At 43.4% G+C, this 23811-nt stretch overlaps 1 protein-coding gene across 1 annotated transcript in view; it reads left to right on the top strand.

Moving 5' to 3' along the window:
- Nucleotides 1–17810, top strand: part of lrp5 (low density lipoprotein receptor-related protein 5) — a 109387-nt gene extending 91577 nt beyond the window's left edge. Inside the window, exons 20-29 of the mRNA XM_080737373.1 lie at nucleotides 2375–2580; nucleotides 3831–4021; nucleotides 6052–6261; nucleotides 6977–7102; nucleotides 7675–7911; nucleotides 8826–8936; nucleotides 9102–9332; nucleotides 9486–9628; nucleotides 10017–10114; nucleotides 13557–17810. Of these exons, the coding sequence (XP_080593499.1) occupies nucleotides 2375–2580; nucleotides 3831–4021; nucleotides 6052–6261; nucleotides 6977–7102; nucleotides 7675–7911; nucleotides 8826–8936; nucleotides 9102–9332; nucleotides 9486–9628; nucleotides 10017–10114; nucleotides 13557–13887 (1884 nt within the window). The 3' untranslated portion in view covers nucleotides 13888–17810. The remainder of the gene's footprint in view (nucleotides 1–2374; nucleotides 2581–3830; nucleotides 4022–6051; nucleotides 6262–6976; nucleotides 7103–7674; nucleotides 7912–8825; nucleotides 8937–9101; nucleotides 9333–9485; nucleotides 9629–10016; nucleotides 10115–13556) is intronic.
- Nucleotides 17811–23811: the final 6001 nt, after the last annotated feature.

Here is a 23811-nt window from a genome sequence, read left to right as displayed (position 1 = left end):
TCCTAATGGTGCCAGCCCTACCAGGGGTGACAGTGGTTAACATGTCCTAATGGTGCCAGCCCTACCAGGGGTGACAGTGGTTAACATGTCCTAATGGTGCCAGCCCTACCAGGGGTGACAGTGGTTAACATGTCCTAATGGTGCCAGCCTTACCAGGGGTGACAGTGGTTAACATGTCATAATAGTGACAGCCTTACCAGGGGTGAGAGTGGTTAACATGTCATAATAGTGACAGCCTTACCAGGGGTGACAGTGGTCAACATGTCATAATGGTGCCAGCCCTACCAGGGGTGACAGTGGTCAACATGTCCTAATGGTGACAGCCCTACCAGGGGTGACAGTGGTTAACATGTCCTAATGGTGCCAGCCTTACCAGGGTGACAGTGGTTAACATGTCCTAATGGTGCCAGCCCTACCAGGGGTGACAGTGGTTAACATGTCCTAATGGTGACAGCTCTACCAGGGGTGACAGTGGTCAACATGTCATAATGGTGCCAGCCCTACCAGGGGTGACAGTGGTCAACATGTCCTAATGGTGACAGCCCTACCAGGGGTGACAGTGGTTAACATGTCATAATGGTGCCAGCCTTACCAGGGTGACAGTGGTTAACATGTCCTAATGGCGCCAGCCCTACCAGGGTGACAGTGGTTAACATGTCCTAATGGTGCCAGCCCTACCAGGGGTGACAGTGGTTAACATGTCCTAATGGTGACAGCCCTACCAGGGGTGACAGTGGTTAACATGTCATAATGGTGACAGCCCTACCAGGGGTGACAGTGGTTAACATGTCATAATGGTGACAGCCCTACCAGGGGTGACAGCGGTTAACATGTCATAATGGTGCCAGCCCTACCAGGGGTGACAGTGGTTAACATGTCCTAATGGTGACAGCCCTACCAGGGGTGACAGTGGTTAACATGTCCTAATGGTGCCAGTCCTACCAGGGGTGACAGTGGTTAACATGTCCTAATGGTGCCAGTCCTACCAGGGGTGACAGTGGTTAACATGTCCTAATGGTGCCAGCCCTACCAGGGGTGACAGTGGTTAACATGTCCTAATGGTGACAGCCCTACCAGGGGTGACAGTGGTTAACATGTCCTAATGGTGCCAGCCCTACCAGCGGTGACAGTGGTTAACATGTCCTAATGGTGCCAGCCCTACCAGGGATGACAGTGGTTAACATGTCCTAATGGTGCCAGCCCTACCAGGGGTGACAGTCATAATGGTGACAGTCCTACCAGGGTGACAGTGGTTAACATGTCATAATGGTGACAGCCCTACCAGGGATGACAGTGGTTAACATGTCATAATGGTGACAGCCCTACCAGGGTGACAGTGGTTAACATGTCATAATGGTGACAGCCCTACCAGGGGTGACAGTGGTTAACATGTCCTAATGGTGACAGCCCTACCAGGGGTGACAGTGGTTAACATGTCCTAATGGTGCCAGCCCTACCAGGGGTGACAGTGGTTAACATGTCCTAATGGTGACAGCCCTACCAGGGGTGACAGTGGTCAACATGTCATAATGGTGCCAGCCCTACCAGGGGTGACAGTGGTTAACATGTCCTAATGGTGCCAGCCCTACCAGGGTGACAGTGGTTAACATGTCCTAATGGTGACAGCCCTACCAGGGGTGACAGTGGTTAACATGTCATAATGGTGCCAGCCCTACCAGGGGTGACAGTGGTTAACATGTCCTAATGGTGACAGCCCTACCAGGGGTGACAGTGGTTAACATGTCATAATGGTGCCAGCCCTACCAGGGTGACAGTGGTCAACATGTCCTAATGGTGCCAGCCCTACCAGGGGTGACAGTGGTTAACATGTCCTAATGGTGCCAGCCCTACCAGGGGTGACAGTGGTTAACATGTCCTAATGGTGACAGTCCTACCAGGGTGACAGTGGTTAACATGTCATAATGGTGCCAGCCCTACCAGGGTGACAGTGGTTAACATGTCCTAATGGTGCCAGCCCTACCAGGGTGACAGTGGTTAACATGTCATAATGGTGCCAGCCCTACCAGGATGACAGTGGTTAACATGTCATAATGGTGACAGTCCTACCAGGGATGACAGTGGTTAACATGTCCTAATGGTGCCAGCCCTACCAGGGTGACAGTGGTTAACATGTCATAATGGTGCCAGTCCTACCAGGGGTGACAGTGGTTAACATGTCATAATGGTGCCAGCCCTACCAGGGTGACAGTGGTTAACATGTCCTAATGGTGACAGTCCTACCAGGGTGACAGTGGTTAACATGTCATAATGGTGCCAGCCCTACCAGGGGTGACAGTGGTTAACATGTCATAATGGTGCCAGCCCTACCATGGGTGACAGTGGTTAACATTGTGTCCCACTGTGTTCCTTACAGTCGGCCACGGTGGTGAACAGCGTGGTGCAGCAGGTGGAGAACCAGCCTCATGACCTGAGCCTGGACCCTTACAGCCGCCACGTCTACTGGACCTGTGAGACGGACAACACCATCAACGTCCAGAGGATGGACGGACACGGCGTGGGCGTGGTCCTGAAGGACGACACGGACAAACCCCGGGCCTTAGTGGTCAACGCAGAGAAAGGGTGAGGGACATTTCTAAATCTATAATGTATACCATATCGCATGATGGCGCTTTGTGCAATGGCTTATAAATCGAGCGTCACATAAGATAATATAATAAATCATATATGGGATAGTGTAAAGGTTATTTTTTTCCCCTATTGTTTTTGGAGCTGTGTGAAACACAGGCTCCCTATACGTGGCTGTGTGGGTCTGTCTGTCTGTCTGTGTGTGTGTGTGTGTCTGTGTGTGTGTGTGTATGTAGCCTGAACTAAACTATCCTAAACTTCGGCACGCTACTAGTCCCACAGTTTTGCCACCACACACTCGCGCCATATGTCAAATCGACCGGCTTACTCGGGAATCGTGGGCTAGTAACTTGCTAAGAGAAAGGTTCAATAGTTTAATTGATATTAATTTATTAGTGAATTAATTTTCCCCATTGACTTATAATGGGAATCGCAAAAACTCACATTCAATTATTTGTCTCTCGCAAACCATAGGGGCTAGAGTTTCAAGACTTGGAGAGGAGGTTCATAATGATTTCAAGGATTAAATAAAAAATAATTGTGTCATTTGGCCGCATGGTGGCGCCATAACACCCCACTTTACGTTTTGGCCTCTAACTCTTGAACCGTAGGTCGGAAAATTAAAAATATTTTTTCCCTGGATTCCTTGGGTCATGACGCATCTCCCCATATAGGCCACGCCCATTTGCGCCATGATAGATTTTCCGCCATCTTGAATTTTCTCCAAAACACACTTTTTGCTCCTTTTCCTACATATTTTCTTCAAATGTCACAAAAATCGGTACACATGATCCACACACACACACACACACACACACACACACACACACACACACACACACACACACACACACACACAGCTCCACTTCACACGGGTGTGATTTTTTATTATTATTTTTATTTCATGAATTATTTATTCTTCCTCCTCTTTTAGGATTAATTTTAGTCCTTGACTAGCAGCAATTTAATTTTTGTCTGTTGAAGAAAACCTAAATAGGAGGGAAGAATTGTATGCCTGTGTGCGTGTGTGTGCTGCATGCGTGCTTAGGCCTGTCACACAATTATTAAATAATCGGCATCATCATAATCGCAATTATTTGAGACAATTCATATATTTCCAAATATTTAAAAATAAATAAAAAAATAGCAGATCTACAAGCTACAACACACATGTTTTAGTTTTTGTCATATCTGCCATGTGCACTGTTTTGACTACAAAGCCGTATCTTCCTCTGTGTTTGCAGATACATGTATTTCACTACGGTTCAGGAACGCTCAGCTAAGATCGAGGGGGCCAGTCTGGACGGCACAGAGAGAGAGTCCCTGTTCACCACGGGTCTGATCAGACCCGTGGCCCTGGCTCTGGACAACAAGCTGGGGAAACTCTTCTGGGTGGACGCCGACCTCAAACGGATCGAGAGCAGCGACCTGACAGGTGAGCGGCCCAGAGACAGACGTCACAAGCTCAGAATGAAGCGCTTTCTCTTAATCAATAGCCTCACCCCTGGGGGTTGAATATATCACACAAACATATCGTCGTTGTCGGGTGAAAACCTTGTATGTCCAAAACCGTTCATTTTGCATTTATAATTTTAAAAATGATTTAAACTATTGAAAACAGCCGATCTACAAGCACTATCTGCTGTTTTCACTATTTTTGTGCGACGGCCTTGTATGATGAAGCAGGGCTTTACTTTGCAAAAGAACTGACACATTTGAAACTTGGAGATACGAGGTTTCCACCCGACAACGACGATATGGTTGAGCATAACCAGTATTTAAGGTGAAAATCTACATCTAAAAACTTTAAACATCAAGGCTGGATAATACAAGTGCTCTGTTCAGTAACATCTGTGGTAATTACTGACACCTGGTGGGCATAACCATTTCCTGCACCCACTGCCCCCACCCATTGTGCCAGTTTTAGGAAGCAGCTACTGTAGCTAACTAGAGGTTTTCTCCTAAATAGCTGATTGCTGTTTGTGCAGGACATGACATGATCTCTTTCTCACTTTGTTGAGTGCCACGATTTCTATCTGTACTGGGTACATTGGCTGGCTATTCTCTCTCGCTCTCTCTCTCTCTCTCTCTCTCTCTCTCTCTCTCTCTCTCTCTCTCTCTCTCTCTCTCTCTCTCTCTCTCTCTCTCTCTCTCTCTCTCTCCTTCCCTGGCTCTCTTGGGTAGACAAGACACCCATGCTCACACTCCCCAGATAATATTATTTATATTGTGCTGGAGACAGGCTCTATTGAAAACACTGCCAAATGCAAGACATGCACTGAACTGCTTCCAAAGACAAAGAGATTGATATTATTTTTAAGAAGAACAGATACACAGAGGCAGGTGTATGGAAAATACTTCAGCCCCCTCTTCTACTCTCTTCTTCTCCTTGTTTGGTCAGAAGATGGATCCCAGCTGAAAGGGAGCTGTCATCTATCATACATGCATAGACACACCAGACCCTACTAGTCACACAAAGATAGGATACGAAGGTTGAGCATTCTGCTGCACCTATTATTACAAGTTGCTTCAAATTTACTAGCTAAAAATACAATATTTGATTTAATTAATTGGCTGCTTTCATTAAACTTCATCTTTGAGGGTCCCTAACCCTAACCCACGCTTTTTCTTTCGCTTTTCTTACCTTTTAAAGTGGTCGCAGTGTGTCTGTCCACGGTATAGATGTTAAAGTGTTCTACAGCTACATGCTCACTAGCTAGTACGGAAATGCTGCAGGACACATGGCAGGATCAGCAAACAGAGAAATGGGTGTTGGGCCAAAACCTCAAATGGAGTTAGGAGGTTTTGACCGAAGGGCTTTTTACTACTTTTCATTGGATCAATATTATTTTAACCAACACACAGACGTAAAGGGTGTTCAATAGCACATATTTATGAAAAAAAGAGAGGGCCAATCGGGTGGAGTTAGCTGGTTTGGCAGAAAGTGTGTTAGGAGTTAGGAGGTTTTGTCCCAAGCACTTTTTACTACTTTCCATTGGTTCAATATTATTTTATTTTTTTTACAATATACTTATTGAGTTTTTTTCCTTTTTTACAGAGAACATCAACTCTCAGATGTAAAGGGTGTTCAATAGCCCTGATTTATGCCAAAAAAAATCTAAAACCTCAAAAATGGAGTTAAGAGGTTTTGGCCAGACGGTGACAAATTGATAAATTGGTTACTATGCCAGAAGTTAGCAAAGGTCTGGGTCGTCTTCACCATAGACATAAAAAGTTAGACGCCTCCTTCGGCTCTGGGTCCCGGAAAACATGTGCTTTGATTGGCCAGTAGTCACTTTGAGTGGCAGCGTGCTTTCAGCACTTCTGCACTTCCTCCTATCCAGTTTGTCGGGTCGCTCCAATGAACTCCAGCGGCGGAAGAGGTGTCTAGCTTTTTATATCTGTGGTCTTCACACCCTGATGATGTCACTTACTCTTCCCTCCCTTCCTCTCTTTCTCTCCTAGGAGCCAATCGTATTGTCTTGCAGGACTCCAACATCCTCCAGCCAATGGGACTGACCATCCTGGGGGAGCACCTGTACTGGATCGACAGACAGCAGCAGATGATAGAGAGGGTGGACAAACTGACCGGGGACAGACGGACACGAATCCAGGGACGCATCTCATACCTGACTTCCATACATGCTGTGGAGGAGATGGACCCACTCGAGTTTGGTAGGTACCCCTACTCTGTGCCTATGTGAGTGTCTAGCCACATGCAACGCCACACACAATGATAATGGAGCCACGGGAGTGCTCAGTATGTGGGTTCCATAAAGATCTCAGCTAAACAATCTTATTTGTATTTGGACAATATGTTTGGTGACAGTGCAGCTCTAGTGAAAACACCAAACAAACTGAATTAGAGATGTGCCGATTGATCGGCGAGTGATCGCGATTGGCCGATAATGACTCTATCGGCTTTGATCGTTATTGGCTTTGCCGATCTTTTTCACAATATTTATCTGTGGGACTAAATGTAACCTCAGCTTCAACTCCTACAAGTTGAATTGGATACTAAAAGACCTCAGCCTGCAATCTCCTAATGTTTATACTTAATATACAATGTCAATGTTTTGTAAGAAGAATCATTAAATAATATGAATGCTGCTACAGTAACACAATAAATAGAAGAATTTATGGATTTGACGCTGTGATCGGGAATATCGGTATCGGCAGATACTGATTCCAGTTGATCGGCCCCAAAAATCACAATCGGAGCATCTCTAAACTGAATATATAGTCAAATAAATATGAATAATAATGTATAGGACAATTAGAGATCTTTCCCTACCACAGAAATGACTAGAACTAGAACATTTCTCTTAAGTGTTCATATTTGTTTTTAACTCTGTCCAACTCTGTTGAATCCTTACTCTCTCCTGTCCAGCCGCCCACCCTTGTTCCCGTGACAACGGGGGTTGTTCTCACATCTGCATCGCCAAGGGAGACGGAACGCCACGCTGCTCCTGTCCCATGCACCTGGTGTTACTGCAGGACCTGCTGCACTGTGGAGGTGAGCCAGTAAGACTCTCTAATCGGGAGATAAGCGACCGTCAGGTCGCCAACCTCATGGTGGCGCTAGAAGAGGGTCATGTGAGGAATCAGGGGCGGAGGTTGTGATTTGCCATCCAATTTGCGTGATTTTAGGCCAAAATCTGTAGGAGCAGTGTTCAAAAATGTGTTTTGAAAAGGTCTGCCTGATGGTGGCGCTAGAAGAGGGCCATTTGAGAAAGGTTGTGGTTTAGCAGCCAAGGAGTGTGTGTGCAAAGTTTGGCATGGATCGGGGCAACGGTGCTGGAGATATGAGTAGGGCAAAAGTGTGACGTGACGGACAGACTGACAGACTGACTGACTGACAGCCGGTGGAGGTTTTCATAGTAACTGCGATCTGACGGTCACAACAACAAACAATCAGAAAACAAACGCCAAAGGATTGGATCTAAAAACATTCACAAAAAGTAAAATGTTTTACTTTGTGGTTTGTAATTAAATCGTTTTCACTTTGAACGACCACAACGAGAGAATGAGAGAATAGCAGTTGACCAACGCAGCAATGTCTTTTCCTCCTCTCCTCTGGTCTCCCAGAGCCTCCCACGTGTTCCACGGAGCAGTTCACCTGTTCTACAGGGGAGATTGACTGCATCCCCATGGCGTGGCGCTGCGACGGCTTCGCTGAGTGTGAGGACCACAGCGACGAGGAGAACTGCCCCGTGTGCTCGGCTTTCCAGTTCCAGTGTGACAAGGGAGAGTGCATCGACGCACAGCGGCGCTGCAACGGAGAGCCTGACTGTGATGACCATTCTGACGAACAGGACTGTGACAGTGAGTTTGCATTCACACACACTCAGGGGTGTCGCACCAAACTGCTATTTTTGAAAGATCGTGAAGATTTGTGCAAGTCTTTGAATCCTTCTAAGGTTTTTTGAAAAACGTATGCTTCTATGTCAGAGGTGCTCAAACCTTTTCATGTGAAGGATATGTATTTGGAATGGACCCCCATCTCAAAATATTTACTTCCAGGGACCCCCCAGAAGCAACATTTGAGTTGCAAATGTTCCCTGCAAAAATACATATATTCAAAGATTTGCACACATTTTCACGACTTTTCAAAAATAGCAGATCTGAGTGCCGCGCTGCGAGCTTGTATATCTGCTATTTTTCAATAGTTAAATAATTATTTAATAGCATTAAATAATTCTAGGCCTAAAAGGATTAAAGCTGCAATCTGTAACTTTAACTTATGTAACTTTAGAACCGGGATCAGCTGGGATCAGCTGTGCAAGTGCTGAAATTCCTACCACTGATCGAAGTAAAATATTATAGCACACCTACTTACTGAGGCGTAAAATAGCATTTTACTAAACTAATCTACCATAACATGAAATAAAAGGTTGTCTGAACCAGTAATTCAAATTTGACCTATCATCATTTTATAATGGACGATTTACTTTTCGGGCAAGTGGGCATGACCTTTCTTTGGGCAAATAGAACATGACCTGTACTTGCCCGACGGGCAAGTGCCTCTGAGACCTTAGTGTCAACCCCTGTATGATATGATATGATATGATATGATATGATATGATATGATATGATATGATATGATATGATATACCGGTATACTTCTAGGTTCTTTCAGTATGTGTAGACAGATCATGGTACGTGAAAGATATCGAGGTTGTGTTTCGTTTGTCTGACCTCCACTCTCCCACCTCTCACCTCCCCTCTCCATCTCTCAGATATCTGTCCTCCCAATCAGTTCCGCTGTGGTGACAACCAGTGCATCACAAAGAAACAACAGTGTGACAACTACTCTGACTGCGCCGATGGATCCGACGAGTTGGCCTGTGGTACGCATGCACATACACACTTTAATGCTTCCTGTTACGACATATTATTTCTCAGTTACCCAAATCTATACTGAACATATTTCATCTTCCTAATTTTACCTTTCTATCTTTATTTCTTTCTCTCTCTCTCTCTCTCTCTCTCTCTCTCTCTCCCTCTATAAGCAGAGGTACTGCAGCCTCCTGTCAGTGACCTCCCCACCAGCTCCTCTACCATTGGCCCGGTGATCGCCATCATACTGCTGGTCTTTGTGATCGGCGGCGCGTATTTCGTGTGTCAGCGCGTGGTGTGCAGGCGCTACAAGGGCCCCAGCGGGACGTTCCCGCACGAGTACATCAGTGGCACGCCCCACGTTCCCCTCAACTTCATCGCCCCCAGCAATTCCCAGCAATTCCAAGGTAGGGCGTTCTTCCCTAGCTTGGAATTGCTGGGAATTGCTGGGGGCGATGAAGTTGAGGGGAACGTAGGGTTATTGTTGGATGGATGGATCCTGGCTTCGTCATCGTGTCTGAATGTTAACAGGCGCGTTGCGGTTGTTTTGTTTTGTCCAGGTATTCCCGGGTGTAAGTCTATGATGAGTTCAGTGAGTCTGATGGGCAGCAGCAGTAGTGGAGCTCCGCTGTACGACAGGAACCATGTGACTGGAGCCTCCTCCAGCAGCTCATCGTCTACCAAGGGAGCCTTTTATCCTCAGGTACGTTTGCAAAGTATGCAAACATATCGTCGTTGTCGGGTGAAAACCTTGTATGTCCAAAACTGTTGGTTTTGCATTTATCATTTTAAAAATGATTTAATCTAGTGAAAACAGCCGATCTACAAGCACACGACGCCTCGCACCGCGAAGCGTTGTGTGCTTGTAGATCTGCTGTTTTCACTTTTGTGCGACGGCCTTGTACGATGAAGCAGGGCTTTACTTTGCGAAAGAACGTACACATTTGAAACTTGGAGATACGAGGTTTCCACCCATCAACGACGATATAGTGCAACAGAATATACTCTGTAATGGCCTTGTAGTAAAATCATCTTTTGTTTGTGAGGTTAAAAAGTGGCCTGCCTGCTTTGATGCTATTTTGTGTGTTTAGATACTGAATCCACCTCCCTCCCCGGCTACTGATCGTTCTCTGTACAACGCTGAGATCTTTTACTCTTCAAACAGCCCCTCCACCACCCGATCGTACAGGTAAGACACGCGTATCTGTTGAGGTGACACGCATACAGCGAGCTCACTGAATCATTCATTCAACTAAAAAGAAAAAAACACACATACACATACACACTCTCTCTCTCTCTCTCTCTGTCTCTCTACCTCTCACACAATCACACACACACACACACACACACACACACACACACACACACACACACACACACACACACACACACACACACACACACACACACACACACACACACACACACACACACACACTCTCTCTCTCTCTCTCTCTCTCTCTCTCTCTCTGTCACATACACACACACACACACACACACACACACACACACACACACACACACACACACACACACACACACACACACACACACACACACACACACACACACACACACACACACAGTATACTATAATACCGTTATGACCCAGACATGCTCATCCTCACACCAGTGATAACGACTGATTTTGAAAATGGCTTTCGACTCTGGGCTTTCTCATCTTATCTGTTACAGTCCATTTAGTATTAACTGACCCAGACTAATTGACCCTGACAAAGGCAGCTGCCAAAAAGATTATATTTAATAGATTGTCATGTGGGATAGTATGTACTGCATCATTCTTTTAAAATAGTTTTAGTTGTTTTCTCTAGCCTTGCCTGCTGCTCAGTGGTCAAGGTGGGTTTACTTGCTTCTATAGTCACAGTCCATTCTCTACACATGGTAGAAATGCAATGCCATTCTAATATAGTTGGAACACAACATAAACTGTACATCAGGGGTCTTCAACAAGGAGTCCGGGGCCCCTAGGGGGTCCTCAGAGTTACTACAGGGGGGCAGCCAAATCTTTGAGTGATAGGATAATTATTTTAAATGAACAACTTGGACCCTCGCATCACTATACTCTGAGGAGAACTTGCTGCGAGGCGTTGAGAGCTTGTAGATCAGCTATTTTTGGCAAATAGGTTTGCTGTAGAGGTAGCAGTAGAAGAGCAGACCAAGTACAGAGTGAATGGTCAAGTTTACAAAGTATCGACGAGTTAAGATTTTAAGTGGTTAAGTGTCAAACAAGTCTATGAATCTATCTATGAAATTGATGAGAATCTGCATCACACATTTATACAATAGGCAGAGTGCTCCCTGCTTCATCTCTCTCCCAGCTAAGGGGTCCTTGGCCTGAAAACATTGAAGATCCCTGATGACTCAGGGCCGGATTTACCATTGGGCAAGGGTGGGCACGTGCCCAGGGGCCTCAGGGGGGTGGGGGCCTCCAAAAAGAAAAAAAAAAAAAAAAAAATTTCAAAAAATATTTTTTGGACCCCAAAAAATGTAGTAGGCATGATCGCGAAATTCCATGTTTAACCCCCATACCAACCCCATCTTTCAAACATGGCAGCCATGTTTGTTTACATTTCAAGAAAACATAATGGCTGCTAGCTCATGAATGCCTGAACGGATTTCCATTCGGATTTTTTTGTTTGAAAGCTGTGAACAGTGTGCACTAGGGATGCGAAGATATACCGGTACGGATCGTAATCGCGATACAAACGTCCGCAATACGGTCGAATCGGTTCATTCAGTGTGTACCGGTACAATAGACGGCCGAAATCGTGATGGATTGTGCCGTGAGTGTCTGGATCGGTACATTCCGCGATTGTATCGGTTCTTCCATAATAGTATTTCATTCTATCCTGTGTTTCCGAGGCGCCATGAATGCACCATCATCAGCCGTTCGGTTCAGCCCCCTCCCCAAAAGCCAGTCTTTAACGCGAGCTGCTCTCGGACAGACGGACATCTGCACTCTGCATGCTTGCAACCAGGGAGACAGACAGCGAAATGCGAGTGAATCAACACAGACGAACTAGCAGCCCCACGGGTTAAAAAGATGATAAATTAGTACAGTACTTAGCTTTATAACATCCAAGTCCGCTGCGCTGATTGTTGTCACAGAGTAGCACAGGCTGATCGAGTGATATGTAATCAACAGCCGTTTCTTAGCGAATCTTCGACGGACAATTGATTGAGATCATCTTCTCTCTGCGCTATATTAACTGCACACACACAACAACAACAATGTTGCTGGGTGTTGTAGGACTACTGCTTGCGTTTAAAACAAAGTATTTGTCACTGTTCTACAACTTTCCTGTTGATGCAAGCAACTCTCTCACTTTCTCTGCTGCTAGTTCTGCTCTGGAAAAGAAGCCTAATTTATACATCGCAGTACAAAGGTGTTGCACCTAAAATAGCAGACCTACAAGCTCACAATGCGTCGTGGATGCGACGCGCTGTGAGCTTGTAGGTCTGTTTTAAAACATTTTGGCTATAAAAATTGCATAATCCTGGATTAAATATAATATAATATAATATTATATTATATTATATTATATTATATTATATTATATTATATTATATTATATTATATAAATACAAACCAGGGAGGGACTTTATTGTTTTTCAGGTCAAGGACCCCTTAGCTCAGACAGAGATCAAGCAGGGACCCTCGCTGTAGGCTATACTGTATCACACAAATATTTGGCAGGCCCCCTGTAATAACCCTGGATTGGGGTCCCTGACTCCCAGTTGAAGACATATAGGCCTACTAATAATGACATAGGCCTTCTATATGATTAGTTATCAAACACTTCTACAATAGCCAGCAGCTTTGTGTTCTCCCAGAATACTATATGTTGGGTTGTTAGACAGAGCCTAGTACTACAGTGAAACAATAAATTGTGAATTTAAATTTCATACATTTTTAGTCGCTATGTTTTGTAAATTTTGGGATTTGGGCTTGAATCGTGGTGAATCGTATCGCATCGTATCGGGAACAGGGGTGGATCGTGATGTATCGTATCGTCAGGATTTCAATGTATCGCAATTATATCGTATCGCTGGCTGTGTATCGAGGTCCGTATCGTATCGCCTCAGTGGTCGAGATTCGCATCCCTAGTGTGCACACATGTGGTGCATGATCTAGGCATGGGCGTGCATGATCCGTGCACAATTAATTACATGGAAGTCTATGGAGAGGGAGGCGGTGTGGAACTTGGAAGCCATTTTGAAAAGACCCTGAATGAGTTAATGATGACATTTTAAAGTATTGCTATCCAAATAAAGTGATATTTGTGTTTAGTTACTGTACATTTTGTTTTATTATGGTAATAACATTGAGAGCTCTGCTCGCCGCACTGCATGTAGTTGCTCTGAAAGCTTAGTGCAGTCTAAAGCCCGTCCACTCTATGTATCAGGTACTTCGCGTGCGCGGTACGTGTGCGGTACTTCGCGCGCGCACAAGGGCCTCTTTATTTCCCCTTGCCCAGGGGCCTCATGTCATATAAATCCGGCACTGCCTGATGTACATGAACGCTTGTTTCATTCCACAAATTAAATTCAACTGAATTCTATTTGAATCTATATAAACCAGCGGTGTCTGTTCTCTTGTCCCCATGCAGGCCCTACCACCCGGTGCGCGGCGCGGCTCCTCCCACCACGCCGTGCAGCACAGACGTGTGCGACAGCGACTACACCCCCCACCACCCGCCCACGGGGCCCAGCTCATCGGTGGGCCGCTGGAAGGCCGCGGGGGGCCACAGCGCTCATAACAACAAGCACAACAAATACTATATGGACCTGAATTCGGACTCGGACCCCTACCCGCCGCCCCCCACCCCGCGCTCCCAGTACCTCTCTGCGGAGGAGAGCTGTCCGCCCTCGCCCTCCACCGAGCGCTCCTACTTCCACCTCTGCCCTCCTCCACCCTCCCCCTGCACCGACTCCTCTTGACCCTCCTTTCCTGAGGGGGAAGGAGGGGCTTTGACGGGGGTCGGAGCCCAGTGACGATCCTAGGGACAAGCAACAATAGGCCTTATTTCCCCATCCTCGCAGTGGGATTTGTTGATCTCCACAAACATTCAACCAAGTAACAGGCAAAGAAGAGTAATTATAATAGCAAAGAGGAGGAGTGTCTGCATATTATCGTATAAAATAATTATTTTGCTGACTTTTTTCCGGACCTGGCCTATTGCACTACAGAGCAGGTGTTACCAGAGTGGGTGAGGTTCAAGAGTGTTGCTTAAAGACACGTTGGAAGTTTGTAAAGCAACATGGTCATATTTTTCGCATTCCAGTGGTGGTCCAGATGCTAGGCGGTCCAGAGGTGTGTCCCTCTAGTATATTGTCACTGTCGGGCAGAAACCTTGTACGTTTCAAATTTGTAGCTTTTTTAGCGAAGTAAAGCCCTGCTTCATCAGACAAGGCCGTCGCACAAAAGTAGTGAAAACAGCAGATCTACAAGCACACAACGCCTCGCAGTGCAAGGCGTTGTGTGCTTGCAGAAGTTCCTTTTGACATGGACTGGTTGAAGAGAAGAGCTGTGACTTCCATCTTGTTGGCATCTTAGGGAGTGTTGGACACACTTGACTTCTTCTGGTCAAAATACAACCTCTGGGCGTACAAATAAAGCAGTTTAGTTCATTTTTTAAAATGATAAAAACGAACAGTTTTGGACATACAAGGTTTCCACCCGACAACGACGATATGTCAGAGTGCTGTTGTGACAGTCAGCAGTTACAGGCCATATCACTTTTGCTGTCTTGCCACTACTTTTGACTTATGATAAGCTAAGTGATTTTCCCGTTTTCAGCAGCGCCCTGCTTCATATTTACAGTTACACACCTCCACCTGCTGGCCAGTACGTACAACTACAATCTTCTGCTGTTCTGCCACTGAGCCCCTCTGCTGGAGCAGTCTGGCCGATTAAGGGCCATGCTCAAGGGCCCTTAAGGATTGATTAAGGGCCATGCTCAAGGGCCCTTAAGGATTGATTAAGGGCCATGCTCAAGGGCCCTTAAGGATTGATTAAGGGCCATGCTCAAGGGCCCATCAATGGTGTTAAGCAGGAGATCAGTGCTATTTAGGCAGCAATTGTATTTTTCCACCCCGTTTTCATCCTGCCTACAGAAACTTTTTAGCAGTCTGTTGACTGAAGCCAGTGAGCTTTTTGATCAGAAATTCTCTTTTTCCTAATCTCAAAGCTAGCCTTGCCACAACACCTGAGTTGTCAAATTGCTAGTGAAAACAAGACGAAACACAGATGTCCAATCTCTGGCACATTTAATGCCGATTCCACCGACTGACTATGCTGCTCTGCTCTTGTGTGTGCAACAAGAAACTGATTTAAAGTGGATGTGAAGTTAATGTAAAATGATCGGCGACAACCCCTTATTAGCACCAATCCAATATGGACGGGTAGTGGCTCCGTGTCACAGCTAATGACTGTGGCAGGTATCTCTAAGATGGAACCTCTGTCAGACTCATCCTCTGTGTGAAGTCGGACAGCTGCTGCTGTACTGTGTTGAAATCTGTGGAACCAGGAATCAGAGGCTGCCGGCCGCCAGCAGAACAACTTTTAGAAACCGAAGCAAAGACTTTGAGACAACTGTTTGGACATCCATCATCAATGCAAACCATCAACGCCCCCTTCTTCCGTCTTGACAGCGACCTCGTAGGCAGCAGACCAAGTGCCAGGACTGTATATAGTGTTAAAATAATATGAACAAAAATAAATGAGAGGAATTATTTTTACTATTTTATTCATGCCCGCTGATTCACCACTGGCTTAACTTTGGGGTTAGGACATTGTGGTTTAGGGCGATTTAAAAAAAAGAAAAAAAGGATTGAGAGCTGGATGGATGGATGAATGTATGAGTGAATGAATCAATGAACACGTGATTGAATAGATTAAGAATGAATGTAAATAAATAAATGAGCGTGTGAATGGATGTGTAACTGAGTATGTGCACATCTAAATGTGTGGGTGGCTAAATAAGTGTGATACGATGGATGGATGGATGGATGGATGGGATAAGGCCAATATAAAAGTGTGAAATCTTTTGTACATTGTGAATTTATATAACTTTTTTTTAACCCAACATTTCAAATTCTTTTGAAACTTGATAGCATTTTATTGGCTATGGTCTTAGTCCCGGTGATATGGTATGTTTTACATTGTGGAAGCCTTCCTCAATGAACCTGCATGCATTTAGAGAGGAAGACAAATCTACCGGTGGTATCACTTTGAGGGAATCCATTTCTCTCTCAAACATAACTTTAGTTAAGAATTCTACTATAAATGAAAAAAAAAGATACCAAATTTATTTCATAGTATTACGGAAATGTACATATTTGTAATTAAGTAAATAATTGAGTCTTGAGACATTAGTGATTTTTCTTGATGAATTTGAACCTGTTCCTACCATCACATTTTGTTTTGTTCTTTTTGTCCCGTTTACCAAAAGTATGTTTGCTGCTATTGTGTACATACTATATCATTTACTATGAATTATAATTATACAGAAAATCCCAAAACTACCATTCTCTTATTGACAATAGATCATGAAGCTATTTTACTGTTAATAACAAATTATTCCTATAGCAACTTTTGTAATTCATATTTCTGTCTGTGTGTAGCTCACTATGTAAGTATGTATGTATGTTTGTTTATCTGAATCGTCATTATTGGTGTGAAGAAGTCTTTCTGGAGTCACTTATAGGATAGCTTTGAAAAGCTATAGTTCGATACAACTGGGACATGTCATTTATCTTCAAAGCTATGTTGTTTGTGTTGTTTTGTTTGCAACATTACCTGTCGAATACAAATAGTTTGACTTCATGTTTCCAATATTGGAAAAAAAAGAGAGTAAATAAATAAGAGTGCTGCTTTACACAATATTTTGCAAGTGACACTACATTTTAAAGGCTGTTATATAGCCTTTGAATTTCAATTGAATGCTTCTCAATCAGCTGTAGTAGTTTGGAAGCATATTAAAACACAGTTGTCCAGGTGTGGTTTGGGGTGATATGATCTGTTTTTATTTAACATGTTATGTGAAGCCAGACTGTGGTAACATTGAACATTCTTCAATTTAATATGCTTTAAATTCTAGCCAAGCACTTATATAATATGTCCACGCAGATACAGACAGAATGGTACTTTGACTTAATCATGGAACAGAAAGTGATGAGTCACATGAACGTAGCAGGGTGAAAGACCAGAGTTTAGTTTTTAGCTGTTGATATTATTATCTCAATAGATCAGTTTCTATTTTTTGGGAAGGAAAGGAAACTCAGCACTAATAAAGAGAGATTGGTAACAAAAGCGGTGCCCCATAAGGGGCACACGCAGTACCCCACAACACCCACTCCAACCCTTTTTCAATGTAAAAGCATTGGAGAAATATAATGTTCATGCCCAAAGGTTGGGGTCACCACAGCACAGTCCAAAATAAATTAATTAGCATCAGCTTCAATGAGACAATTTTGTGGATTGAACAATGCAGAATCTTGTCTGCATATGAGAAGCAAAATGGTGAAAGTGACTTTTATTATTTTAGGATTACAGGACTAAATTCTACCCACTTACTGCCTGGAATATAATGTATGACCTGGTAACATTAGCTAATTGAACATTATATCAGTAACCACTTGGAACTATCAAGAGACTTGAGTGATTTACTTGCCACAACTCTTATAGATAGGCCTATAAAGTTCTGGCCCTCGCCTCCTAAACCACTGTGCCAGTAAAACTATGCTCCTTAACACAAACCCTGTCGTTGTCGTCTTTGTCTAAAATGCTTTGTGTAATTTACACTTGTGACAATTTTTGTATCAAAAGCATTTTTATATAATAAAGGTTCTATTTTAAGGAACTGTTTTGTATGTGTTCACTGAAACTGTGTCTATGTTTTCATCCTGGCTTTTGGATTCCAAAAACTAACCAGACCCTAGCTGTTCAGCGCTCAAACTTTGTCAAAAAGAAGATTTAAGTGGACTATGTTATTGATGTTTCTGACTCAACAATTCTAATATGTCTTCTTGTGCAATTATGGCAATTACGTGCCAGCAATATTACAGTATATGAGGCAGGTTGAGTGAAGTACTGCATCAATACAGTAGGTTATGGATATATACTAAAGGGTGGATATTGGCAAGAATCTTGCAATGCAATATGTATCACGATACTTGGGTCACGATGCAATAGTATCACGATATATCGCAATTCTTTGCGATACGATACTATTGCGATATATCAGCTTTAAAAGCTGAAGGCACTGCTCTAATTTTGTTATTTTCGTCGTTCGCAGCCATTTTCTCGAGAGACCTCACTCACTGAACCGAGAGACCTCACTCACTGAACCATGGGAAGGGGAAGTAGCTACTACAGCGACATCTAGAGGCAGCGGAGTGTCAGGACTGGACTTCTACCATTGGTTCCTTCCTATGCATGGGAACATATTTTATTTTATGACATCTAGAGGCAGCGGAGTGTCAGGACCGGACTTCTACCATTGGTTCCTATGCATGGGAACATATTTCATTTTATGACATCTAGAGGCAGCGGAGTGTCAGGACTGGACTTCTACCATTGGTTCCTATGCATGGGAACATATTTTATTTTCCTCAAAGTATTGCGATACTACGGCCTGAAGTATCGATACAGTATTGGCAAATAATAAACTATCGCGATGTATTGCCATATCGATTATATTGCCCACCCTAAAATATACCTTATCTTTCGCCCTCAATACAGCTTTTTGGACTTAAAAGTTTAAACGCATTCTACTTTCAGCCACAGCATCATCATTTTCATTATAAACTTTTCCTTTTTGTGAAGGTGTCAAAATATCAATTTCTGACAGGATCCTAACGAGGATAGTATGGTAGCCAGAACTACAAGAGTTGCCTTTATTTTAATGAGAAAAACAACAAATAGGAAACTTTCAAGACAATGTGATGGCAAACAAGTAGCCGATATACCAGCAGCAGGACCAAATTCATTTAGTTATGAATATCTGTTACCGTTTGGTTGCATATCTGGTCCGGGTCCCAGAGCGGATTATGAAATTGCATGTACTGTATGTGCGTGCTAGTACAGCTGATACAGTCTAAGGTTGGTGACACATTTTGTCTATCAAATCAAGTATGAATCAATCAAAGTAGTCTATAAACCCAAATGTAGTGGCTTCAATGTATGTCTATATTCATTGAAGCTAGAATAGGCCGGGCCCCAAATCTGCTATAATGATTCTCTCTCTCTCTCTCTCTCTCTCTCTCTCTCTCTCTCTCTCTTTGTTTGTCTTTACATGCACATTTAAACAGAGAGAGACTTTTCACCTTTTATACTAAAGGTGTATGTCTGATACATGAATTAATATCAAATATCTAAATATTGAAAGTTAAAAGCTGTCTGGGGTTTACCAAAAGGGTTGCATGTCTCTTCCTTGCCTGAAGACTATTATAAAGCAACTCAATTAAGATATCTATTTTGCTGGTATAACAATGAATATGATGCAAAATGGAAAGACAGAACTGGACCAATTGGATGTCCCCCTACAAGCATCATGAGGATGCATTCAAAAGAATTAAGTACCAGGACCAGGGACGTGCAGAGAATGTCTTCTTTCTAAAAGGGCCTTTTGGTAACCTGACTCCACCAGATGGTGGCAGCAATGCGTAGCATCCTGCAAACTGCCATCTGGCAAGTCAGGTTACCAAAAGGCCCTTTTAGAAAGAAGACATTCTCTGCACGTCCCTGGTCCTGGTACTTAATTCTTTTGAATGCATCCTCATGATGCTTGTAGCCTTTTGGTGAAAACAACACAATAGCTGACCTCCAAGCTTGATACTTACCACACTGAACTATGATCAAAGTGTGGCATAATCAAGTTAATACTGGAGATGTGGTGTAACGGCATGTATTTCTAGTTTCTACACAGAGAGGGCAGTTCTTTCAACATGAAGCTGCATTCAAGTTCAGGAGAGTTTGGACAAGGCAATTCTCTTGCTGCCTTTGTGGAAAGAGGGCATTTGCATTTCTTTCACCATAGTAAAAACTGCATTCATGGTCTGGAGAGGGCACTTTTTACAGATGGATAAAAGGGCAGGGGCTCGAACCCACTTTGATGTCAATGTGTGCATGTGCCAAAGGTCCCTCTAAATATCTGGTTTAGAGAATGAAAGAACCAAAAAATAGAAAGAGATGCACGGTTATTAAGAAGGGTGGCAGGGTCAAGGTGGTGCAGTCGGTAGCGCTGTCCCCTCACAGCTAGAAGGTCCTGGGTTCGATTCCCGCTGGAGAAGCTGTGGGCACTGGCGGCGTGTTCTCTCCTCCGCGTTATCAGTGCCCATATCCATACCATACCCCACTTACCCTAAGTGGGGTAAATAAGTGGCTTGGACTTCTCATGCATAGAAGGAAGCATGAGGTCAGTCCGTTGCTCTCCCCAAGTTGGCAGAGAGAGTGTTGTGCCCGGGATTACATTTAATGTAATTTTGCAACACATTTTTCACCCAGTTATCTAATAGATAATTGGCACTGGGTGAAAAATGTGTTGCAAAATCATGGGATAAAAAATGAAAAATAAAGATTTTACACCAGCACAGCTAGATTCTAGATTCAAACAATGGACTTGGTATGATATCAAAACATAATTGTCTGATTTCATCTGGTACAGACCTGAACGACTTCCCATACTTAATTGATTATCACAACTTAGGATCATTTTGACAAGAAAGTTGAAATAGATCTCATCTATATTCTCATTGATGCATACATCTATATTCTCATTGATGCAATGGCAATACCACCCAAAAAATTATATCAAGAATTTACTCAAGTATACAGTCAGCCCAGAATCATTCTACTTTTTATGTTAAAACTAAATGGGAAAAGGAGGCAGGCATGACCTTGGAGGAGGAGGATGTTCTCCACTTCTAGCTCCGGCCTTTGGAGAGAGTTTTCATGGAACAAGAATTGACACAGTCAATATATGAGCTGGTCGCATGTGGGTTAAAAAGGCGGGGAGATTTAACAGTCTAAAAGAACCCTTTAACATTAGCCCTATGTAATCAATTGAAAAGGGCAGATGTACAAGTTGACACACAAGAACAATGACATGTCATTATTAGCCTGTAAAGAAAGATCCGACAGGTAATGATTTTTTTTATTTTTTATTGAAAGATTCGAGCATGAACAGGTTGCAGTAAACAAGACAGTTGTATATTGCAGGAAGATGAGAGTTCTATATTGCAGTGAACAAGACAGTTGTATATTGCAGTGAACAAGACAGGTGTATATTGCAGTGAGCAAGACAGTTGTATGTAGGATGTACTTGTTAACCTAACTGTTGTACTGGGTGGGTTGAAATAGAATCATGGTTCTATAACCAGGTGTGCTGTTTAGTGTTGCGCAGGCTGACCCGGTGCCAACGTTTCAGACCTTTTCAGGCGGGCGGGTGGGTTATCACCACTCTCACGTGCAAAAAATAAATAAGAATAATCACCTGTTCTTATTTGCCTTTTATTTTTAATAAGAGTAGGCCTATAAGAATAAGAATATACAATGTTTGAATACGAGCACGAGCAAGCGAGTTTTAAAATGCGCCAGAGGTTTCTCCTCCGCTCCTTGGTGCGAGGACCGTCCCAAATCCGCTCCTGTTGAGGCCGCGAACCACATCTTGCCAACATTTGACACAACAGGAGCACAGCAGAGAAGATGCACAAACAATTCAGCTCAGAAAAAGTTAAACTAAATGCCACAAGCTTAAACCTTTATCCCATGATTTTGTAACCCATTTTTCACCCAGTGGATGGTGAACTGTGTAGCGATTTGTGTGATTTTAGGGCAAAAACTGTAGGAGCAGTATTCAAAAATGTGTTTTACAAAAATGTGGCGGGGGTCCCTGGAGCTGGGGGGGTCCCTGGAAGGGTGGAGGTTGTGGATTGGCAGACAAGGATTGTGTGTGGAAAATTTCACATGGATAGGGGCAAAAAAGTGTGATGTGACGTGACAGACAGACAGACAGACAGACTGACAGACAGACAGACAGACAGACAGACAGACAGACAGACCTGACGGTCGCAATTATAATCATTAGTTTTGTTTATTTTAATTATTATTATTAAGGAACTCTAGAAATCTCAGTTGGAACTGTTACCCCAGTGACCCGATGCTGGATAAGTGGTTGAAGATGGATGGATGGATGGATTGTGCTGCTGGTGTGTGTGTGTGTGTGTGTGTGTGTGTGTGTGTGTGTGTGTGTGTGTGTGTGTGTGTGTGTGTGTGTGTGTGTGTGTGTGTGTGTGTGTGTGTGTGTGTGATACACTGTATTGGCTAAATGGCCCACCATGACGACACCAACACCTTATTTGTTATGTTAAATAGCTACTGATTATCCCCCTTGGGATAATAAAGATATCTATCTATCTATCTATTAAGTAGCCTGCCTAACAGCCATAAGCATACCAACATCATCATCATCAGCACAGACTTTATTTGTTTAGATCGATTCATATTATTGTCTTGACCTGGGCGGAATGTGAGTTACTTTCATCAAGTCTTGTCATGAGACAAGATGAGAAAATATGTGTAGGCTACGACTCATTTTATACCAACACAACACATTGTATGTGTTTGTATCAAGAAGCACCAAGGAATAGGCTACTTCATCTGATATAAAGCAACTTATCACTGGACTGGACAGTTGTGTACATACGGTAAGAAAGACAACAACCTAATAAATATACCTACAAGTGAATTTGCGTGTTAATGTATTCATTTGATCTGTGATGATGGTGTTTAAACAGCCTATAGCGACGAATGAGGTAGACAGTAGCCTACAGCGGTCTATTTCTCTCTATTTCAAAACAACCAGAATAAACTGCTTCAAATGTAGGCTAGGCCTACGTGTTTCTTATCATGCCGATTGCTTATAAATCTACAACATGTGATATATCTGGCGTTAAAACGTCTCGAATCCGAAAAGTTTTAGCCGCTCCGAGTCGCAAATACACAAGCACCAAATTCTGGGCCCTGGGTACAAGGATTCACTGCGGGCCCACATGAATGTTCTTCTGGGGATTTAAAAAATTGCAGATATACAAGCTCGCAGCGCGGCACTCTCGAGTTTATATATCTGCTATTTTTCAATAGCTAAAGTATAAAATAATTAAGGCCCTTCCACCTTGGGCCTTAGTAACTCTCCCCCCCCCCCCTTTTGTGACGCACCTGCAGTCCTCCACACATGTCAACACTTCGCGTTTTTCATTCATCATTAGGCTACTTTATCAGTAGCTATTTTACATTACAAATAAGGTGTTGTAGTCATGGGTCAATGGTCTTTAGCCAACACAGTGTATTCATATTTAAATCGACTTTTTAAAATAAAAAACGGCGATCTGTGGTCCAACAGACAGGGGCTTCCTCATTCCTTTTTTCCCCAAATATTCCTCTGCGGTTTTGTTCCATAGTTTTGTTCTATTAGCCGTGTAGGCTACTACACCTGTTTGAAGGTGTATGATTCTCTCTGTATAATAAACATTTGGTTGCATAACACAAAGAATGATAGCCGATCTGCTGCAGAGTCTTTTCTCTCTGGTTCCCTTCAATCCCGTTGCCGTTTTTAACTAGAGATGGGACGTTCGTGAACGAATCGAGTCATTTGAACGGCTCTTTGAAATGAACGATGGGATCCGGTTCACAGTAGGGAGCCGTTCCTTTCTAAATAAACAGTTGTGGAAAAAGTACAAGCACATTCACATAGTAGAAGTTTGCAATTAAAATGCACTTGAGTAAAAGTACAAAATTATTAATCAAAATGCAATTAAACCATAAAGTAGCCTACTTATTATGCAAAATGTCCCATTTTAAAA

This window comes from Nannobrachium achirus (assembly GCF_963921795.1).
Source record: "Nannobrachium achirus genome assembly, chromosome: 11".
Taxonomy (NCBI): Eukaryota; Metazoa; Chordata; class Actinopteri; order Myctophiformes; family Myctophidae; genus Nannobrachium; species Nannobrachium achirus.
The sequence above is the reverse complement of the archived record's forward strand: the minus strand, read 5'-3'. Positions and strand labels throughout refer to the sequence as shown.